The 19259-nt window shown below is 32.5% G+C and overlaps 1 protein-coding gene across 1 annotated transcript; it reads left to right on the forward strand.

Moving 5' to 3' along the window:
• The first annotated feature begins 6633 nt into the window (after positions 1 to 6633).
• On the forward strand, positions 6634 to 13010 carry LOC137837560 (plastidial pyruvate kinase 2). Its single transcript, XM_068646584.2, has 12 exons — positions 6634 to 7285; positions 7361 to 7648; positions 8860 to 9025; positions 9775 to 9909; positions 10057 to 10167; positions 10268 to 10356; positions 10483 to 10545; positions 10652 to 10827; positions 11244 to 11346; positions 11455 to 11603; positions 12013 to 12121; positions 12555 to 13010. The coding sequence occupies exons 1-12, from the start codon at positions 7049 to 7051 to the stop codon at positions 12660 to 12662; spliced, it is 1734 nt and encodes a 577-aa protein (XP_068502685.1). The 5' UTR covers positions 6634 to 7048; the 3' UTR covers positions 12663 to 13010.
• Positions 13011 to 19259: the final 6249 nt, after the last annotated feature.

The following is a 19259-nucleotide window of genomic DNA, read 5'->3' on the forward strand; positions in this document are numbered from 1 at the left end:
ATGCTGGTGCCAGAATCGTCTTACTGAACTTACACGCTTGGAATTACCCTTCTGAGCCTTCAACAGCCTTAACTAAGTTTGCTGGGAGACCCGGCGATGTGCTCCTTGTGGCGGCGTGTAAACCACCCGATCTCCTAGCATTCCCCGGCAACCTCTGATCATCCGTTCTCCTAGCACTCTCATATGGCGACTGCGACGTAACTCTGGTGACCGCCGGTTACGCACACTAGAGACCGGAGAACGCCAATTCAGCGATCAGCGACTATGCCCACTTCCGAGCCATTCATCTTTTCTAGCCTACGCGTTCCATTGATCACGCCCCACTCGAACACGTGAAAGACACGTCATCACGCCTGATGACCTGGTCGGTACAGACGGTAATGAGTTAAAGATGAACTGCACAAGAAAATTCTCATCCACTTTCATTCCAAGTGACTTAAGTCTTGTTGCAATATTTGTCATTTCAGTGACATGTTCATGCATAGTACAAGAACCATCAAATTTCATGGTGGTTAAGGTACTCATTAATGTCCCAGCAAGACTTATCAGCAGTTTGGGAGCGCTCTTCCACAAATCTCATAAATTCTTTTGCACTTTTAGTTTTGGGAAGAACAAACTTAATAAAACTTGCTATGCTCATTATCATAAACATCACACTAAGTTTGATTGTTCTTTTCCAAACCCTATAATGAGCTTTCTCTTCAATGTTGTTAATATCAATAATAGCAACATGTTTCCAATCAGGAAAATTTAATTCATTAAAGACTCGAACAAACTTAGCATACGAATGTAAAGACATGGGAAAAAATACATCAATTAACACATGTTTAACATTAATACTGAGTCATAAACTAAACACACAATACAGATTCAGATAACAAACAAACATTCTATGCATACTAATTCTCCTTTGGTGATACATTAATACACAAAATATAATGATGCTAATAATATTAACATTATTCGTCAAGACATATGCATTAACTAGAAATACTTGTTATCTTTGGATATACAAATAAAAATAATAACATATACTCGCTACCAACAATCATATCCATTAATTATAAGGACAACTAATCAACCTTTGGGTGATCCACAAATTCCTTATAATAATGAATTTCAGTTAACCCATGAATAAATAATTTAGCATCCATTCTATAGGTAATTGAAATAAAATTCATCATTAATTCATAATTAAATAAAACATAAAGATTTGATCACTTTTGTGATTACAAATCTATCATACAAATAATTTCATAAATAAATATTAATTGAAATAAAATTCATCAATAATTTGGAATTAAATAAAACATAAAGATTTGATCACTTTGACGATTACAAATCTATCATACAAATAATTCCAAAAATAATATGTTAATTGAAATAAAATTCATCAATAATTTGGAATTAAAATAAAACATAAAGATTTGATCAATTTGGCGATTATAGATCTATCATACAATTAATTTATTCTTGATGGTCAATTCGTAGACAACCTCATTTGTAGAGACAAAACCCATTTCTATTCTTTTCCTAATCTGTGTGTGTGTGTGTTCTTGATGGTCAATCCGTAGACAACCTCATTTGTAGAGACAAAACCCGTTTCTATTCTTTTCCTAATCTTCATTAGTGTGTGTGTGTGTGTGTGTGTGTGTGTGTATGTGTGTGTGTGTGAGTGTGTGTGTGTGTGTGTGAGTGAGTGTGTGAGTACTTAATTTACATAATTTTCTAACATTCTCCCACTTGACTCATATGAGATATAATACTTTCATGATTTATGATGTAGCGAAAAACTTGAAATTTCATTATTTTATTTGAAATCAATTCATAATACAACAGTAGAAATAAAGGAATAGATTAAACCATTAAAATTATCCTCAAATGATATTATTTTCTTTACAATATTCATAATTTTAAAAGTAGGGTTCATAAAATTGGAAAAACATCATTCATGGAGAATCATAAATTTGAGCAACCATGCTCTGATACCACATGTAAAATCAATGCGTATAGTAATGAAAAATAATGCACATTATCATCATAAGGATCTTAAAAACTATGATTCTCACATTCAGTACATCGATTATAATAGAGATAGACACTTACCTTGATCCATGAGAGTTCTATGTGAGGAGTTTCTTTAATCTCATTTTCTCAATCTATCTCTTGCAATTCCTGTTCTTGTCACATCTTTCTTGATGGCCAACTAATGAGACAACCTCATTTGCAGAGACGTAACTCATTTCTATTCTTTTCCTAATTTCCATCATATTAGGTTTTCATTAGTTATCATAAGATATATATATATATATATGTGTGTATATATAACTTCTCACATTAATCAATAGGCCTTTTATTTTATTATATCATATTCAGGCCTAAAGCCCAAAATCTATTTCATATGAGTCACATTATAAACTTAATATACATAACTTTCTAACAATTTATTCTTTATACTGCTAGTGAATTCTTGTTGTTCTTCTTCTTCTTGGAACTCTCTAGAAAAGTCATGATTTCTTGATAGCCTGACCATGCTACAAGCTATGAAAAATCCTTAGAGATCCTCACACACATATGTTGTTATATAATTGTCTAAGATGATTAACAAAATTGAATTAAATGTGTGAAGGCATGATATTGAGAGAAAATAGAAACCAAACCAAAGTACACAAGAAATGCAATTGGTTAAATGAGAGTAATTGTTACTAGAGACGACATAATCTATAAAAATTCATTGAATAAAAGGCTATTTTCACACAATGAAGATTTTACAAATGAATGTCATTCTATCTAAGTCGTTTAGTAGATCTAAATGTTGAATGATCTAGCATGTATAAGCTTTACATAAAATGTTGAATGAGAACAATAAATTCACGTAGGAAGACTTATAATCTTTTAGAGAGCTTATTTTTTGTTTGGGATGCTTTTTATATATAGTCATCTTGAATACATCTATTGAAGTTTGTGTGCTTATTTATGTCCTTACCTTTGTGTTTTATCAAATTTTGATCACCTTTCGGTTGACACTGTCATCTATAGCAGTCAAAGTGTTATGTGTAGGAAAACTTTATATCTGTCAATCTCTTTATAGTAAAAATATTGCCTAAGTGAGCATACAAACTTAGAAAGTTGGTCCTTTGTGTCAAAATCATCTCGGGAATGCATGGGTCAATGTTTTCATCAAATTAAGTAGTTTTGATTAGATAAATAAAACTTATTATTATTTGTTTCTATCAAAATCATGGATCATCTTAAACAAGGTAGTATTGATTAATAAAAGTTTAGATTATACACAATAAGTTATTGATAAATGCCATAATTCAATAATATTTCATACAAAAAGATAGACACTTATGGACTTTCATTGATAACAGTTATAATTCAACCTCTAATTTAGGAATTTGAACATTTTTACAGATTTTTGGATTATAAGATGAATATTAACGAGTTATACCCAAATTTGTGTTAATTTCAAGAATTTAAGGGAAAATGGAGATAAAAGTGCTAAAGGAGAATGAACAAGTTAAAGACAAGTTGAAAAGACAAAGTTGAAACATTGAAAACTCGTCCAAACTCGCTCAAACTTGCCCAAGCAATATCACTCTAGAGGAACTCACACAAGGCTCGCTTAAGCGAGTTCACTCTAGTGAAATTGGGCTTTTTCTCGTACAACTCACTTAAGCAAGATGTCACTTACCCTAAGCCCAATTAGGTTAAATAGAAGGCGTGAGGCATAAATAGAAGCCTAATTTTGTTCCTAATGATAAGGAGTTTTTATAAATATGCAAGGAATCGATATTTAGGAGACTCTCTTAATAATTTTCTATGCGAGGAATCAATATGAATGCTTTTTATATGTGCATCAATGTCAATCAAGATGAAATGTTATATGTTTAAAACTACAAACGAGTGAGAAGGATTAACCCTATTCCCAATTTTCTTAATTGAAATCTTTTACTCATTTACTTTGCTTTTATTTAATTTTCGTGCAAACTATTGTCAATATCAATTCAAATCAAATTATTGTACATGTTTTTATACTTATTGAATACTACTATTAGGATTTTAAATAATTATTCATTGTGGGTTCGATATTCGTCCTTAAAGATAAATTATTACTTTTGACTTGTTACACTTGTCGTAAAAGAGTCATCTATGCCTTAGCAATATTAGTTACCTACAATACATTCGCGTTGGAGCATTGTTTCTTGTATACAAATTCCTTTCATACGAGAAACATTCAACAATTTCATTGTTCTTGTACATATTATCTCATTTATCATAGTAGTAGTTTTTGTACCTATTGCATTAGATGACCTCAGCAATAATATATTGCTATATAACATCCTCACAATATTAGTATGTACTATTTGGTGGGTGATTGTTGAAGAAGTTTTTGATACCAAGTCATGTTTGTCGAAGTCTTTAACATTAACATTGACCTAATTCAATAATATTAAATTGAATGAGGTTTTATTGTTTCTTTCCTAACATAAAATTGTTGACAATTCTTGTAGAAAATGTAGATTCATAGAAAGTTTATAGAGGAGGATTCAGGGAATGCAAGAAGACGCTATAGTTTCTTTAGAGTTTAGAAAGTGTAGCCTTTATAAGATGGGGGCATTACATGCTTTGAAAGATGGATGGAAAATCATTATTGGACTCTGTTTGAAAATTGGGTTTCTAACCCACTTAAGATGGTCAACTTAATGTTCTTAAATGATTTGTTTTTTCTTACTCATATAAATTATGAGTCTATTAAAACTTAATATTATTTATTTTAAAATATTGGAGGTGTCTTAACCTTTATCAATAATTGAATTAAACTATGAGATTGGATTGTTGAAAGTAAACTACAACACTAGAACATCCAAATCTAACAACCATCACACCACCACGTATAATGACATACAATTTTTTTTATAAGGATAATGATACTTTGATACCAATTTGTTTTCTCTCTTTCATTTGATAATTAAATATATTATTCTTTTATTTTAAAATTTTGTTTATATTTACTTTTATTAGTTAATCATAGTATTTTATTATTAAATGAAGTTGTAAATTGGAAGTGAAAGAAGAATGAGAATGTCTCTTCTTACACACAAAAACTCGACATGTAAAAATATTTGCAAATCTTACTTATTACCCAAGAACAATTACAACATAAGTGTAAAAACATAAATGTGGGCATAAAAAAAGTTAGAAATTTATTTAACAATAATTAAATTAAATATTAACTGCATATTTAGCCATATTTTTAATCAAAGTTGTTGATAATGATCAAGGCTTAATAAAATTTGTTAGTAACATACATTATTAGGACTACCAGAAACAGAAACACTTTTACGGATGTGTATCCGCACTTTTTACTTTTGTTATTTTTATTATATGTGTAGTCGTATCTTTTAAATATCAAATATCACTAAAAAAAAATAAGATAAAAATATTTTCTCTCATCAATTATGAGTTTCAACATACAATTTTAATAATTAATTTACAATATAAAATATATTAAACAAAATCAAATTTATAACACAATGAACATAATTATATTAAAATAATTACGTCATCCGTTTCATTCTCAAGACTTATAAATCAAATTTTGATTTGTTACTAATATAAAACTAAAAAAGAGAAATATAATAATGAAAAGAAAAGGAAAAAGAATAAGATGAGAAACTTCAGTAACAAACCTTAAGAAAATATCTATTTTCTAATCCCTTTCATCTTCTTCGCAATAATGTCGTAGTCGGAATGCATCCATCCTCCCTGTCAACGCTCACATCAACAATGCATCAAGATAACTTTGTACCTGTACAAAAATCTGAATGTTCTGTATTCAAGTAACAATTTGGAATATTTTGCTTCGTTATCTTCTTCCTCTTCTTCCTCCACTTGCTGTGCGAAAATGAAAAACAAAGTGAAGAAAATAAAAATAAAAAGCATTAACAACTAAACAATTAGAATTTATACAACCTATATTGATTGATCAAAACAAAATAAATGATAATGACATTGATTCTATAAGAAATACCTTTAGATTTGATAATGAAAAAAAAAACTAAAATTTTGTAGTTTACATTCATTTTTTATGTTTCTTTTTCTTTTTGTTCTTTTTTCCGTTTGAGTCTCTTTTTCTCACACTTCTCTCAAAATTTTCTTTTGTATTGTGCCTTTTTATCCATTTGAGGGAGTTAAAGTAACTATCCATCAAACCACGTCTCATTCTTTTCAAATAAATGTACTCATTCTTTTCAAATAAATGTAATGCATGTTTCTCAAATAGTTTCTTCCAAATCTAATATTAACTCTTTATTTTAGTTTTAAATTTAAGTAATTATAAAATAACGAAATAATCAAAATAAAATAATAAAATGAAATATTAATATAAGGATAAAATATGAATAAATTTGTGTAAAAATTAAAATTTAATGGAAAATCCCTTTTTATATATATATATTAGATATAGATTATGACAACCTAATTAAATAACCAATTAAAATTAAAAATTGTTGTAATGTGTGTACAAAGGATTTGTATTATTGTATGAATTTATTGAGAAAAAAAAAAGACTTTTTGCTTTAACATACTTGACCATTATTTTCTAGATAAGTGGACAAATTCAGACTCAAGTAGGTTTGATCCTAAAATCCCTCTTCCAAGAATACTCTGTCACTGGTTGAATTTGTTCAAAGTCGTTCAGTTTTACTTCTTAATTAATACAAACTATTTACTATTTTACAAATTGAAATAAATTTAGCAAAAAAGTGTGTGAGAAAGTAGGTTAGCGGCATGTATAAAGAAACACAAACCATTTACATTTAAAATTAAATTCCCACATAAAACACGTTGAACGAGGTTCAAACACAGCACAGTGTTCATTGTGTTTCGATACAAACTAGGCCTCCTTAACAAGTTGCCCCTTCTCAGAATCTCCGTCAAACATAGAGGCGATTTTTCCAACTTCCATTTTCCCTTCACCTTCTTCTTATACGCCTACTATTCTCTCTTTTCTCTCCCAAACCATTTTTCTCTCTTTCTAACTATGGCTCAGGTCGCCGTCTCACGATCCATTCAAAGCACTCTTTTGTGCCCCTCTTCTGGATCTGCACGTGACAGGGCCCAAAACCTGTTAAAGCCTCCATCTTTTTCTTCCACGGTGTTACCTTCCAAAGGGAACAATAACAAACGCTCCCAACATGGCCTCAGAAGCTTTCAGATCAGTGCAAGGAAATCTGCCCCTTCTGAAGTCATCCCCGTGTCACCTGAAGATGATCCAAAGGTTCGTGTTTTTTTTGCATTGGATTGGTTTTTTTGGGGGTAGTTGTTGTGACCCGTTTTGTGTTTTGGTGATTAGATTGAGCAGCATTTGCAACATTTACGTGGAGTGCAGCCATTTGGGGAGAGTTCGGTTGGGATGTGGTCGAAGCCCACGTTTAGGCGCAAGACAAAGATCGTGTGTACCATTGGACCTTCTACCCATACGAAGGAAATGATTTGGAAGCTGGCTGAGGCTGGGATGAACGTTGCTCGGTTGAATATGTCTCATGGAGACCATGCTTCTCATCAGAAAGTCATTGACTTGGTTAAGGAATATAATGTTCAAAACGAGGACAATGTGATTGCAATCATGCTTGACACAAAGGTTGGTTAGTTCTTCTCTCGAACATCTTGTTTTCGTTTCTGTTTTTTTGGACAGGGCTTTGTTCTTGTATATTTGCTTTGCGGCGATTTTGTATTGTACATAGTAATCAGAAGGCGTACCTGCTAAATTAAAAGTTTACTTTTTTCTACTTTGATTCAAGGTTTTATATTGTGGTTGCGGTTGCTATTTGATATGATCCTTGATATTGTCGGAAAGTTTCCACAAATGCTATCACGAACTTTTTTTAATAAACATGCTTTGGTCAATAACTTTGGGATTGGTATACTACAAGCAAGATGACGCAGATCTTGGAGGGTGCTGCAATGATTTTGGCATTTTCTTGTGACACTTTCCATTATGATGATGAGTGCTGATAATCATTTTACTTTAGTTTCTGTTCTGGGAATCATAATTAAAAGACCAAGAGATAGTGGTTTGACTCATTATGCTACACATTGCTATAGTTTAATATGGAAGCATGTGCTATTTGTCTCTGTCGTGTAAATCTTATTTAACGGTGTTATAGAGCCAGTTATTCATATTTTGGTGGGTGATAAGATACTTTCAAAATATACTCTTTGTTTAACCATTGAGAATGTGATGTATTTGTAATTACGTCTTATGGCATAGGTATGAATCCTGGATAGTGGTGTGCATAGTAAACCTCGGATAAAACATTAACTGTTTAAAATATTGATAAAAGTATGAGCGATATACTGTTATTCTTCGATTTAACCTCTTTACCTATACCATAGCCCCTAAAGCTAATAAGCAGAAAGTATTATACTGTTGAAGGATCCCCTAAAGCTAATAAGCAGAAAGTATTATACTGTTGAAGGATCAAGAGCAGTCCTTAGCTCGTGTTTAGAAGTTTAACAGTTGGCAGTGCAATTAAATATGCTGGCTAGCGATTAGGCTATGTAAGTTGACTACTGATTATTAGACTGTCAGCTTTCTCTCTCGATTGATTTATTTATTCAATCTATAAATAAGAGTGCATGCCTGATTTCATTAAATTTGAGAGTAGTTGATTTTCCCTTTTAAAACCCCACCAAGCTTTTGATATAAGCTGTTTCACAAAAGTAAGCTAGTACGAACATACACAGGATCAATATGCATCATATGCGCACAATTCCTCCCAAACATTCTACTTTTCAAATCAAGAGCATTTGATTCTGTGTTATCTAATATTTATCTTTCTTGATTCTCAGGGTCCTGAAGTTAGAAGTGGGGATTTGCCACAACCTATTATATTAATGCCTGGGCAGGAATTCACTTTTACTATTCAGAGAGGTGTTGGAACTGCAGATTGTGTTAGTGTGAACTACGATGATTTTGTCAATGATGTGGAAATGGGGGATATGCTTCTTGTTGATGGTATGATGGTTATCTAATGTTCAATTAAACGGTCCAAATTGCTTAAACATTTTGTTATGCTCATGGATTGATAAATTGGCACTCCAACATTATGGTCATTTATGCATATATATATATATATATTCCATTGAAAAAATTTCCCTGCAATAGGGGACTAATCTAAGTTGTTACAGAGTTAATTCCTTCTTAGAGATTTTCCACTGGAGACCACCTTCTGGTGAAATTATGCTATAACTTGTTTTTGAGATACATCAATAATCTTTTTTTATCCAAGAAACATGTTCTGGTTAAGGCCTTCATCTCGAAAGCATTTGCTTGTACCTAAGTATTGTAATCTATTGCATACTGTCATTAAGTTTGCAAACAATCATGTGATAAGACTGTTTATTCTGCTTTCCATCTTTCTTGATGGTTTGTGCAGGATAATGGGATGCTGTTTAGATATGTTACATAAATTTCAATTGACTTATTAAATGAACTAAATTGTTGAAAGATGTAAGGCTGATGTTATTCCAAAGAAGAATATGATAGGCTAGGTTAGATAGAATGTAGAACATATCAGCAACTTACCTGACACTCACAAGGGAAACCTAGTGCTGAAAAATTCCTGCTATTTGGATGTTCCAGAAAAGGGTTGGACCCATTATTTAGCACTCTTATAGTTGTATCCACTTGTCCTTTGTACTTTAAACTGTGGAACTTTTGGTTTAAAAAAGGTAATCATTCTTACTTTTTAATGCGTTTTGTAGGTGGTATGATGTCTATGGTGGTTAAGTCTAAGACAGAGGATTCTGTGAAATGTGAAGTTATTGATGGAGGAGAGCTCAAGTCTAGGCGACATTTGAATGTTAGAGGAAAAAGTGCTACACTGCCTTCAATCACCGGTCAGAATTCAGATTATTAATCCCAATGTTGACAATGTTCTAGTGTCTGTCTCGTTCTGTGCCTCAGTTGTGTGGGAGGGGTAGTTACTGGGGATTGATGTTATGGTGGTTTCCTATGGACTTAATATTCACATTGATTTGTTTCAGAGAAGGATTGGGATGATATCAAGTTTGGAGTTGATAACAAAGTTGACTTCTATGCCGTTTCCTTTGTTAAGGATGCTGAAGTTGTTCATGAACTGAAGAATTATTTGAAGAGTATATATCTAAAAGAATTTAAAATACTTTTCAAAATATATCTGATTAGTTTGCTGCATATTTAGAATATATATGATGAATTTCTCATTCAATGCTGCAGGCAGTGGTGTTGATATACATGTCATTGTAAAAATTGAAAGTGCAGACTCTATACCAAATTTGCACTCAATTATCACTGCATCTGATGGGGTGCTAATCTAATCCTGGCATTATTTCTTTACGCTTGCTTTTTTGTTATTTCATTTATTTTGCTTAGTGGTTCTTCTAACTAATAGAATTTCTGTATTGATTGTTGATGCTGTCCTTCTTGTTTAGGCCATGGTTGCCAGAGGAGATCTTGGTGCTGAGCTCCCTATTGAAGAGGTTCCACTTTTGCAGGTAAACTCCTTTTAGCTAACCACCGAGGGTCTATAGTAATGCTAATTCATGACAAATGTCAACTGAGTTGACCTCATCTTAAAGTTTGTAATGCCTGTTAATGTAGGAAGAGATAATCAACTTGTGTCGCAGCATGGGAAAGGCTGTTATTGTGGCAACAAATATGCTAGAAAGCATGATTGTTCACCCAACTCCAACCAGAGCAGAGGTGTCAGATATAGCAATTGCTGTTCGAGAAGGTTCGGATGGAATAATGTTGTCTGGAGAAACAGCTCATGGAAAGTAAGTAAATAGTTTTCCTGCCTCCCCAAGCGTGTAATTACTTTGATAGGCTGGTCTAGGATGTTAGGGATCGGTAACATGTGGGACCATTTTTCCTCCCAGTTCAAACCACTTTTTTTTTTCTTATATCGCCTCTCTTGTTCCCCCAAAGGCAACTAAATACAAGTATTTTGCATACACACATGCTCTCACTAGATACTAGAAGTATTAAAAGAAAGCATGTTTGATCGTAAATGAATAAAATGCTGTGCTTGGTTTGTAGTAGCATGTATCTGACTCTGTGATAAATCTGGGCTTAGTGGTAATGTTTCTAAGGTTTATAAGAAGCAGGGGTATGGTTGATACCGTGCAAATTATGCAATTATTTTGATTTTATTATTGAGCCAAAAAGAATGATTCAATTTATGATACTGCAGGTTCCCACTAAAAGCTGTGAAAGTAATGCATACAGTAGCATTGCGGACAGAAGCCACAATACCGGGTGGTCTAATGGAACCAAACATTGGTCCAGTGTTCAAGGTTTAAGTCAATCTATGTTGTTGCCGTGTTGACTTTCTGTTTAATCCATTGTACTTCATTTGATTGTCAGATCTGAAATTTGTATCTTCTAATTTTGGTTCAATGTAGAACCACATGAGTGAGATGTTTGCCTACCATGCAACAATGATGTCTAACACCCTTGGAACCTCAACTGTTGTCTTCACTAGAACGGGTTTCATGGCTATCTTATTGAGCCACTATCGTCCTTCTGGCACCATATTTGCTTTTACTGATGAGTGAGTGCTTTTTCTCCCCTTTCTCTTATTGATGAGAAGACCTTTTTTAAAAAAAGAAGAAGTTAAACTTACTTGAAAGTTTTGATTATTTTACCTTATTTGACATTTGTTCAAAAATTAACTAGATTTTTCAATTTCTTGGTTGAATGTCTGCAACATACAGAATTTCTTCATTGGTCGCCTCATGAAATTTTCTGGTTTTCAGAGTCCTCTACGATTTGCAGAAAATAAATTTGATTAATCACTACTATTCCACTTTTTGAGAAGCTAGTAAAAGTAACAGTTACACATGAGTTGATTTCTTTCGTTTCACTGGCGTACTTGTCTCAAAAAACGAGAATAACTTTGTTTTTCATGTCTTTGTTTGCTATGACTGATTATTATCGACCTAATTTTGCTGTTCATGCAGGAAGAGGGTGCAGCAGAGGCTTGCTTTGTATCAAGGAGTCTGTCCCATATACATGGAATTCTGTGACGATTCTGAAGCAACCTTCAGAAGAGCCTTGGACCTTCTGCAGGTAATATTTGGAGGACGTGCACAATAATTTAGTTCTTTTGGATTCAAATTACTTGTACAAAGTAACATGGTTAATGTTTGCTTGAACTGATTTGAAAATCCCCACATGGTTAATGAGTGGGACTAGGGACAACTGGCTTTGCAATTCCTATGAATTTTCCTATCAAAGTAAAAATGACTCTTATAAATGGTTTGTCTAACTTTATTGAATTTAATTTTGATATATGATTCAGTTGTTTACAAGTGGCTATAATATGCAATTCATTAACTTATGGAACATACTTTGGAGGTGATTACTGAATCTTTTTTAGGAGATGCTATTTACTGAAGAGATTCTTCTGCCTCCAAAATACTACTCTCACTTGATTATGTCACGTGATCTTTTGTGATTTTGTTTTTCTTAATGATCACATTTGCATGGTTTCCATGTGCAGAACCAAGGAATGGTGAAGGAAGGAGAAGAAGTAGCACTTGTACAAAGTGGTAGGCAACCCATATGGAGGTTCCAATCCACGCACAATATCCAGGTTAGGAAAGTGTAAACCAAAGGAATGGAGATTGGCAACAAATAATGTTTCAAGACACGGCAAAGTTTAGCATCATTAGAGCATCATTAGAGCGTCATAGTTTGCCTTGTTTAGGTTTCATATTCTCTTTAAAATATTATTGGTATTATTTTTTTCCCCTGTAATTGTGTTGTGTCTAAATTTTATTGAAATTTTGGTTAAGAAATTGAAATCAGAAACATGCTTTCAGCATCAAGAACTGACTTATTTGTCACGCCATGTTTGGATGAATGACGCAGTGATTTCAGAAATTAAATTCTGGATCAGTGTAACATTTGAATGTTTAAATTTGAAAATTATGAAAATTAATTAATTTTCGCAGGAGTTTTGCCTTGGTGATTTTTTTACGACATAGTTTCACCTTCTTTTCCTTGTGCTAATCAACAACTGAACTTTTTAGGAGTATTACAAAATATGATTTGGTTTAGTTTTTTTGAAGAACGTGAGTTAAGAGATGATGAGTTCATTATTTTTCTTTTTTTTTTTGAATCATCTCCTCTCCCTCATCTTCTCCAAATCGCTTTCAAAAATCGCATTTTTCGTCTGTCAATTCATACTCACAGGTCTTGGTTTCAAATTTAGTGCCTCTCATCCAAATGAGTTTTACAGCAGCAAAAAGTGATACTTCTTTATTCATTTTGAATTACTTCAACATCCACACTTTTAATTCTGGTTTATGTTGATAATATAATTGTCATTGACAAATTTGAATATAAGATAGTGTCTCTGGTTCCTAAACTAAATTTTATGCTCAAGCTTAAAGATCTTGGATGTTTACACTATTTTCCGGAAATTGAAGTCATTCACACCATTGGAGGAGACTTATTTCTTTGACAAACAAGGAGTGGCTTAAACCACTATCAGCACCAATGGTTTTTGGTCTTAAACGCCAAGCAAATTGAAGCGAAGTATCATGATGCAGCTGTTATTGTGGAACTAGTTTAGTTAAAAACTGTTTCTTCCTGCACCTTCATATCTTCTGTCACCTCCATACAATGTGAAAAATATCTTTTTAACTTTCTTGTGCTACCTCCATAGGATTATGTAATCTGGAAATGCATTTGAAAAAAGATTTTCAGATTATGTAATCCGGAAGCTAAAAAAAACTTCTGGATTACATAATTTGAAAATTAATCATGCATATGAAAAAAGGTTTCTGGATTATGTAATCCGGAAGCTAATTACGAATTTGAAAAAAGACTTCCGAATTATGTAATCCAGAATATTATATGGAGGTCCAGGAAGAAAAAGCCTTAGCCTTACTTAAAGAGTGGTACTTTTATACTCAAAATAAAATATCTATTATACAACTCAAAATATTAATATTTTATTTAAATTTGTTAATCTTTTTAATTTAAAATACCAATATATTTTATTATATTATTAAAGTAGTTGTCAAAGAATGTAATTTTTTTGGATAAATGTGAAAGTATAGTTAAGATCTCTTCTTAGTGAACTTCAAAATGCTGCCCTTAGTTAATAATCCTATTACGCACTCAGCTACTAAACATTTGAAACTTAGATCCATATTATGTTGAAGAAAAAATTATGAAAAATTAAAATTCAAGTCATTCATCTTCCAACTCAGTCATACCACTAAGAAAGTTCTCTAAGAGGTAGTTTGCAAGTTCTCCGGCCAGTATTAATTAAAAATATAATACCAAATAACTAGTGCATGTAATAATATTATTAAGTTTGATTTTTATATTAGAAATGACTCGTTAGTTAAGTAAGTCTAATCATATGTTTTAATTGGAAAAGTTAAGTTCTTGAGAAAAACAATTTCACAATCACTATTATTGTCTCATAAAAACAAATCTTACTAGGACTAGAAGGTAGGACTTGGTAGTAATATAACCACATCCAGTTCATTATTCAACCATAAAAGACTTAGATAAATTAAATGATTATTTTATGAAATGTTATTTATATTTGAAACTTGTTAAAATAAAACTTTTAAGAGTTTTCTCAAGGAAACTAAATTATAATTTGCAACATTTATCAACAATCTTGAATGTAAATTATACTTATGTAAGTATTGATATTTTTTCGTCTTAAATGGATAGTGTTTTCTTTCCCTAAAATATTATCAGAAGTAAAATAAAATAGTTGAAAAAATTTATCCTAAGATCACAAACAACTTTAATAAACTTTGGAAACAAGATTATCACATTGAAGAAATCAAATTTGAATAAGCTTTGAAAAAAAAAAGGTAAGATCAGAGCATCTATCAAGATTTTTATCATATAGTTAAATTACATTAACATAGTAAATTGCAAGGTTTAGAATTTAGAATAAAAATACAATTTGATTTTGATACAATTGGAGAAAAATTAACTTCTCCTCATTTTAAATCTTAGTTAATAAATATACAAAATTTTATTCTATCGTAACACGCCTGATGAACGTGTCACTGATTTTACAAATTTGGCATCAACAACTTCAAAACTTTGTTCCTTATTATAATTCGGCTTTGGCACATCTCCTCCTTTCGTTACCATGAATGAAGCTCCATTTTCAAAATTGCCTCTTACAGAATAAAAGTCCCATCTATCTTCATTTTTATCACTATTCTTTCTCCATATTACCTACACATAATAAATAATTAGCACAACCTAATAAAATCTTTATATATATATATATATATATATATATAATATACACAAATACTTAAATGATTGGTCAACACAAATGGATAAAAAAATGAAAATGAAAATTCTAAAATTTATTACCTCTTTATTCCCTGTTGTTGGTGCTACGAAGATGTTAGCTTCACTTTTGAGACTAAGTCCCATGCTTATCTCTCACATATCCATCATCATGTCCAAGAAGCATAACCTTATCTTGATTTTTGAACCAGTTATTGGAGATAGTCACATTAGTAGAACCTCGAGTTACATCAAGCAAACCATCTTGACATTCATAAAGTGTATTATGGTCAATCCAAATTATTACGAAGTGGACTTTAAGCCTAACTCAACCCCATAAAACCGGCTCATAGGGTTGAGGTTTGCACCCACTTATATACAATGAAAGGCTCTAATCTCTAGTCGATGTGGGATCTCCAACACACCCCTCTCATGCCGAGACTGCCAACTCGTGCGTGGGACTATATATTATGGGTGGTCCGATAGCGGCCCGATAGCGGGTGGCACGATAGGCCCAACACAAATACTCGCTAGGATAGGCTCGAAAATGGCTCTGATACCATATTACGAAGTGAACTTTAAGCCTAACTCAACCCCATAAAACCGGCTCATATGGTTGAGGTTTGCACCCACTTATATACAATGAAAGGCTCTAATCTCTAGTCGATGTGGGATCTCCAACACAAATCTTTGAAGCAACAACCAATCTAATTGCATCTCCATCTAAATGACCTAAAGGAATCACCTTTCCTTCAGGCCCCATTACAATCCCAGGGGCTTGAGGTTTGCAGTGGTGAACTCGAATGCCATGGATGATTATGTTGGTGGCCTGTAATTAAATAAGCAAAGTTGCATACAGATTGGTAGATCATGAAAATAAATTTCTTAATGTTTATTATCCACACAAGTTTAATTAATAAAAAGTGTTAATTACCTTAAAGATCATTAAACATGCATTATTAGCAAACTCACTGCTGAGTAAATCATGTGTTGAAATTTTTGAAAGTCATGATAATGTTATCCTTCCACACCTTTATATATGAATTCTATATGTAAGGATATTTGGTTAATTTTAACAAAACAATTTGTCAAATACGTAGTGGCCATTGAAAGTTTAGAGCGGGAATATCCAATTTCTCATTTTCGGTTGCATTTTGACTTTCTACAGTTTTGGTTATTCCAATTGTGTGTAGAATACTACCTTTATTTTAATGTAAGTTTGTTAGGATATCTATACTAGATGATATGCTTATTCTTGTCAAGTAAAAACAAATTATGCTAGACAACAAAGTTTCACACAATACAATACCATTTTATTAATAAAGTACAAACTAAAGGTGTCAGCACATTCCAAAATTGGATGTCATACTTACAAATATTACTGACAAAGATTTAAAAAACATATTTTATGAAAAGTTAAAAAACATTTTCTATTGATATTGGTAGGTTCCCAAGGTAGATATTGAATGTGCCATGTTGTGTATTAGATTGAATATTGTGCTTGAACTTCTATTTTATTTATCATTAAATTTTATATGTAGTGATATAATGCAGTACGATTCTAATCTTTCTGAGCTGTCCTCAGTCTCAATGTTACTATAACTACTGCTTTTGTGTAGGATGTGATTTCCAATTTGGTTACTAATCAAGAAAATCGTATGCTCATTCTCATTCCCTTTGTGGATGTTTATTTTTTTGTAATGTAGAATTTAAGTTTATCATTAATGGTTGCATTTCATCAGGCAGTTCATATAAATTTTACAGAGAAGAAAGTCCTCAGACGAGAACAATTTTATTTGGAGAAGTAAATTTTGTTTTAACAACAGGTATATGAGGTTCTGATTCTTGGTTATTATTCACTGCAAATGTATTAAAATGAGAACTGCACTGCAGATGTCCATGACAATACCACAATCCAACAAAGAAAATTAACATGATTGTTAACCAAGAATCCACAAGCCAAAGGAATAAGTTAATAACTACTTCATATGGATTAAACTACACACACAATGCAGTATCTGACATAGACAGTATGGAAGAGTTATGTTTGTCAAGTAATTCTAAGTCTACAAGAAACTGAAGGAGAATTATAATGTAGAATTAGTTATAGAGAAAAGCTATGGATATTTCAGGTTCGACCTTATATACAAGTAATTATTTAGAGTGTAGATTCTAAGTTTATTATTCATTACCGTATTTGTTCACCCAATTTAGATAAAATTACATATAACAATATCATCAAAGAAGAAGAAATTATTTTGGAGAAACAATATTTCTTTCAACAACAGGTATAAATATATACCCATGCATTTTTTGAATTATTTACTGCTAATGTATTGAATAGAAAAATTTCATGCAGATGTACATGACAGTTCATTCAAAAATGCAATAGAGAGACATGTCATGGTTGTTACCTGATGTGAGTTGATTTTAGATTGATTCATTTAGGTGACACTTTAGATATAAGATTGAGACTGTTAAGTAATTAAAAGTGAAAAGCCTAAGGAAAATTCTCACTGGACATTAATTTAACAAGTGTTAAATAGATGTGAAGGTTCATTTCCATAAGGCAAAAAGAAAAAACACAAATAAAGGTGAAGACGAATGCCAAAATAGGTGCGAAATTAAACCAAGGAAAGCTAAGCAAACATAAATGGCCGAATTGAATTCAAGGAGCAAAAACAAGAACAAGACATATTTTGGAATTGAAATTGGAATGGAAATGGAATGGAAAAAGACGAGTGAAAGGAAACTTAGGAGATGAAATTGAGAAGGAGAAACACGCCACTTGGATTGGTGATTTGCTCCAAGATAAGTGTGAATGCCGCCACTTGAGAGCTCTCAATTTCTCACAAGATAAGACATAGGTTTAGGGAGACAATGCTCACACACTCTAACATAATTTGTGTATAGTAACTTTACTCTTTATTCAACTTGTGAATACATGAGGTAGGCCTCCTTATTTATAGATTTAGGAGCCTTGGAAAAGAAGAAAATAGGGTAGAATGGGAAAGGAAGAAGTGGTGCGGTTTTAGGTCTTGACTTTGGTCAAAACCGCACCATCCCACACATTCTAGAAACTATGGTTTCCTTTCTACCCTAATGGGCTTCTTATGGGCCCATTCTTATGTCTTGACCTCCTAATTATGCTATTTAAACCTACTCTATGGAAATTACAAATAGAGAGACCAATTGATGCTCAACTCCCATATTCTGTGCTCTGTTCCTTGTAATCCTCTGAGGTATGGGTGTTGAGGTCATGGTTTGGACTTGGTCTTCATCATGGGTAGGCGCCCTCACTCCTTGGGTCTCATCATGCTCCCCGGGTGGGAAGGAATTCGTCCACAAATTTGGAAGACCTGCAGAGAAGGGAGTTAGATCACTGATATTAAAAGAATGACTACCTAAATATGTATCAGGCAGATCCAACTCATAGGTATTTTCATTAATCCTCTTGATGACCTGAAAAGGACCATCACCGCGTGGCATAAGTTTGGACTTCCTATGAGTAGGGAATCTATCCTTCCTCAAGTGCAGCCAAACCCAATCCCCAGGTTCAAAGATCAATGCCTTGCGCCCTTTGTTGGCATGCTCAACATACTCACCTACCTTCCTTTCAATTTGCTGCTTGATGTGGTGGTGCAAGTCTTTAACAAAAGAAGCTTTCTCAAAATCATCTTTGCACAACACCTCATCAAGTACAGGAATAGGAAGAAGGTCAAGAGGTGTGAGGGGATTGAACCCATAAACAACCTCAAAAGGGGTGTGGACAGTAGTAGAATTTACTAATCTATTATAAGCAAACTCAATATGAGGTAGTAAACTCTCCCACACCCTTGGGTTCCCAGAAATAAGGCACTTTAACATTTGACCCAAAGTTCTATTAACCACTTCTTTTTGACCATCAGTTTGGGGATGGCAAGTA

The sequence above is a fragment of the Phaseolus vulgaris genome, chromosome 4 (genome assembly GCF_051622355.1).
Source record: "Phaseolus vulgaris cultivar YP4 chromosome 4, ASM5162235v1, whole genome shotgun sequence".
Classification (NCBI taxonomy): Eukaryota; Viridiplantae; Streptophyta; class Magnoliopsida; order Fabales; family Fabaceae; genus Phaseolus; species Phaseolus vulgaris.

Bases quoted from the DNA above. Each gene is read 5' to 3' on its own strand.
- LOC137837560 (XM_068646584.2), top strand. From the start codon at position 7,049: ATGGCTCAGGTCGCCGTCTCACGATCCATTCAAAGCACTCTTTTGTGC. The intron at 9,910-10,056 runs GTCAGAATTCAG...GATTTGTTTCAG, and splicing joins TACACTGCCTTCAATCACCG to AGAAGGATTGGGATGATATC. The intron at 10,828-11,243 runs GTAAGTAAATAG...ATGATACTGCAG, and splicing joins GGAGAAACAGCTCATGGAAA to GTTCCCACTAAAAGCTGTGA.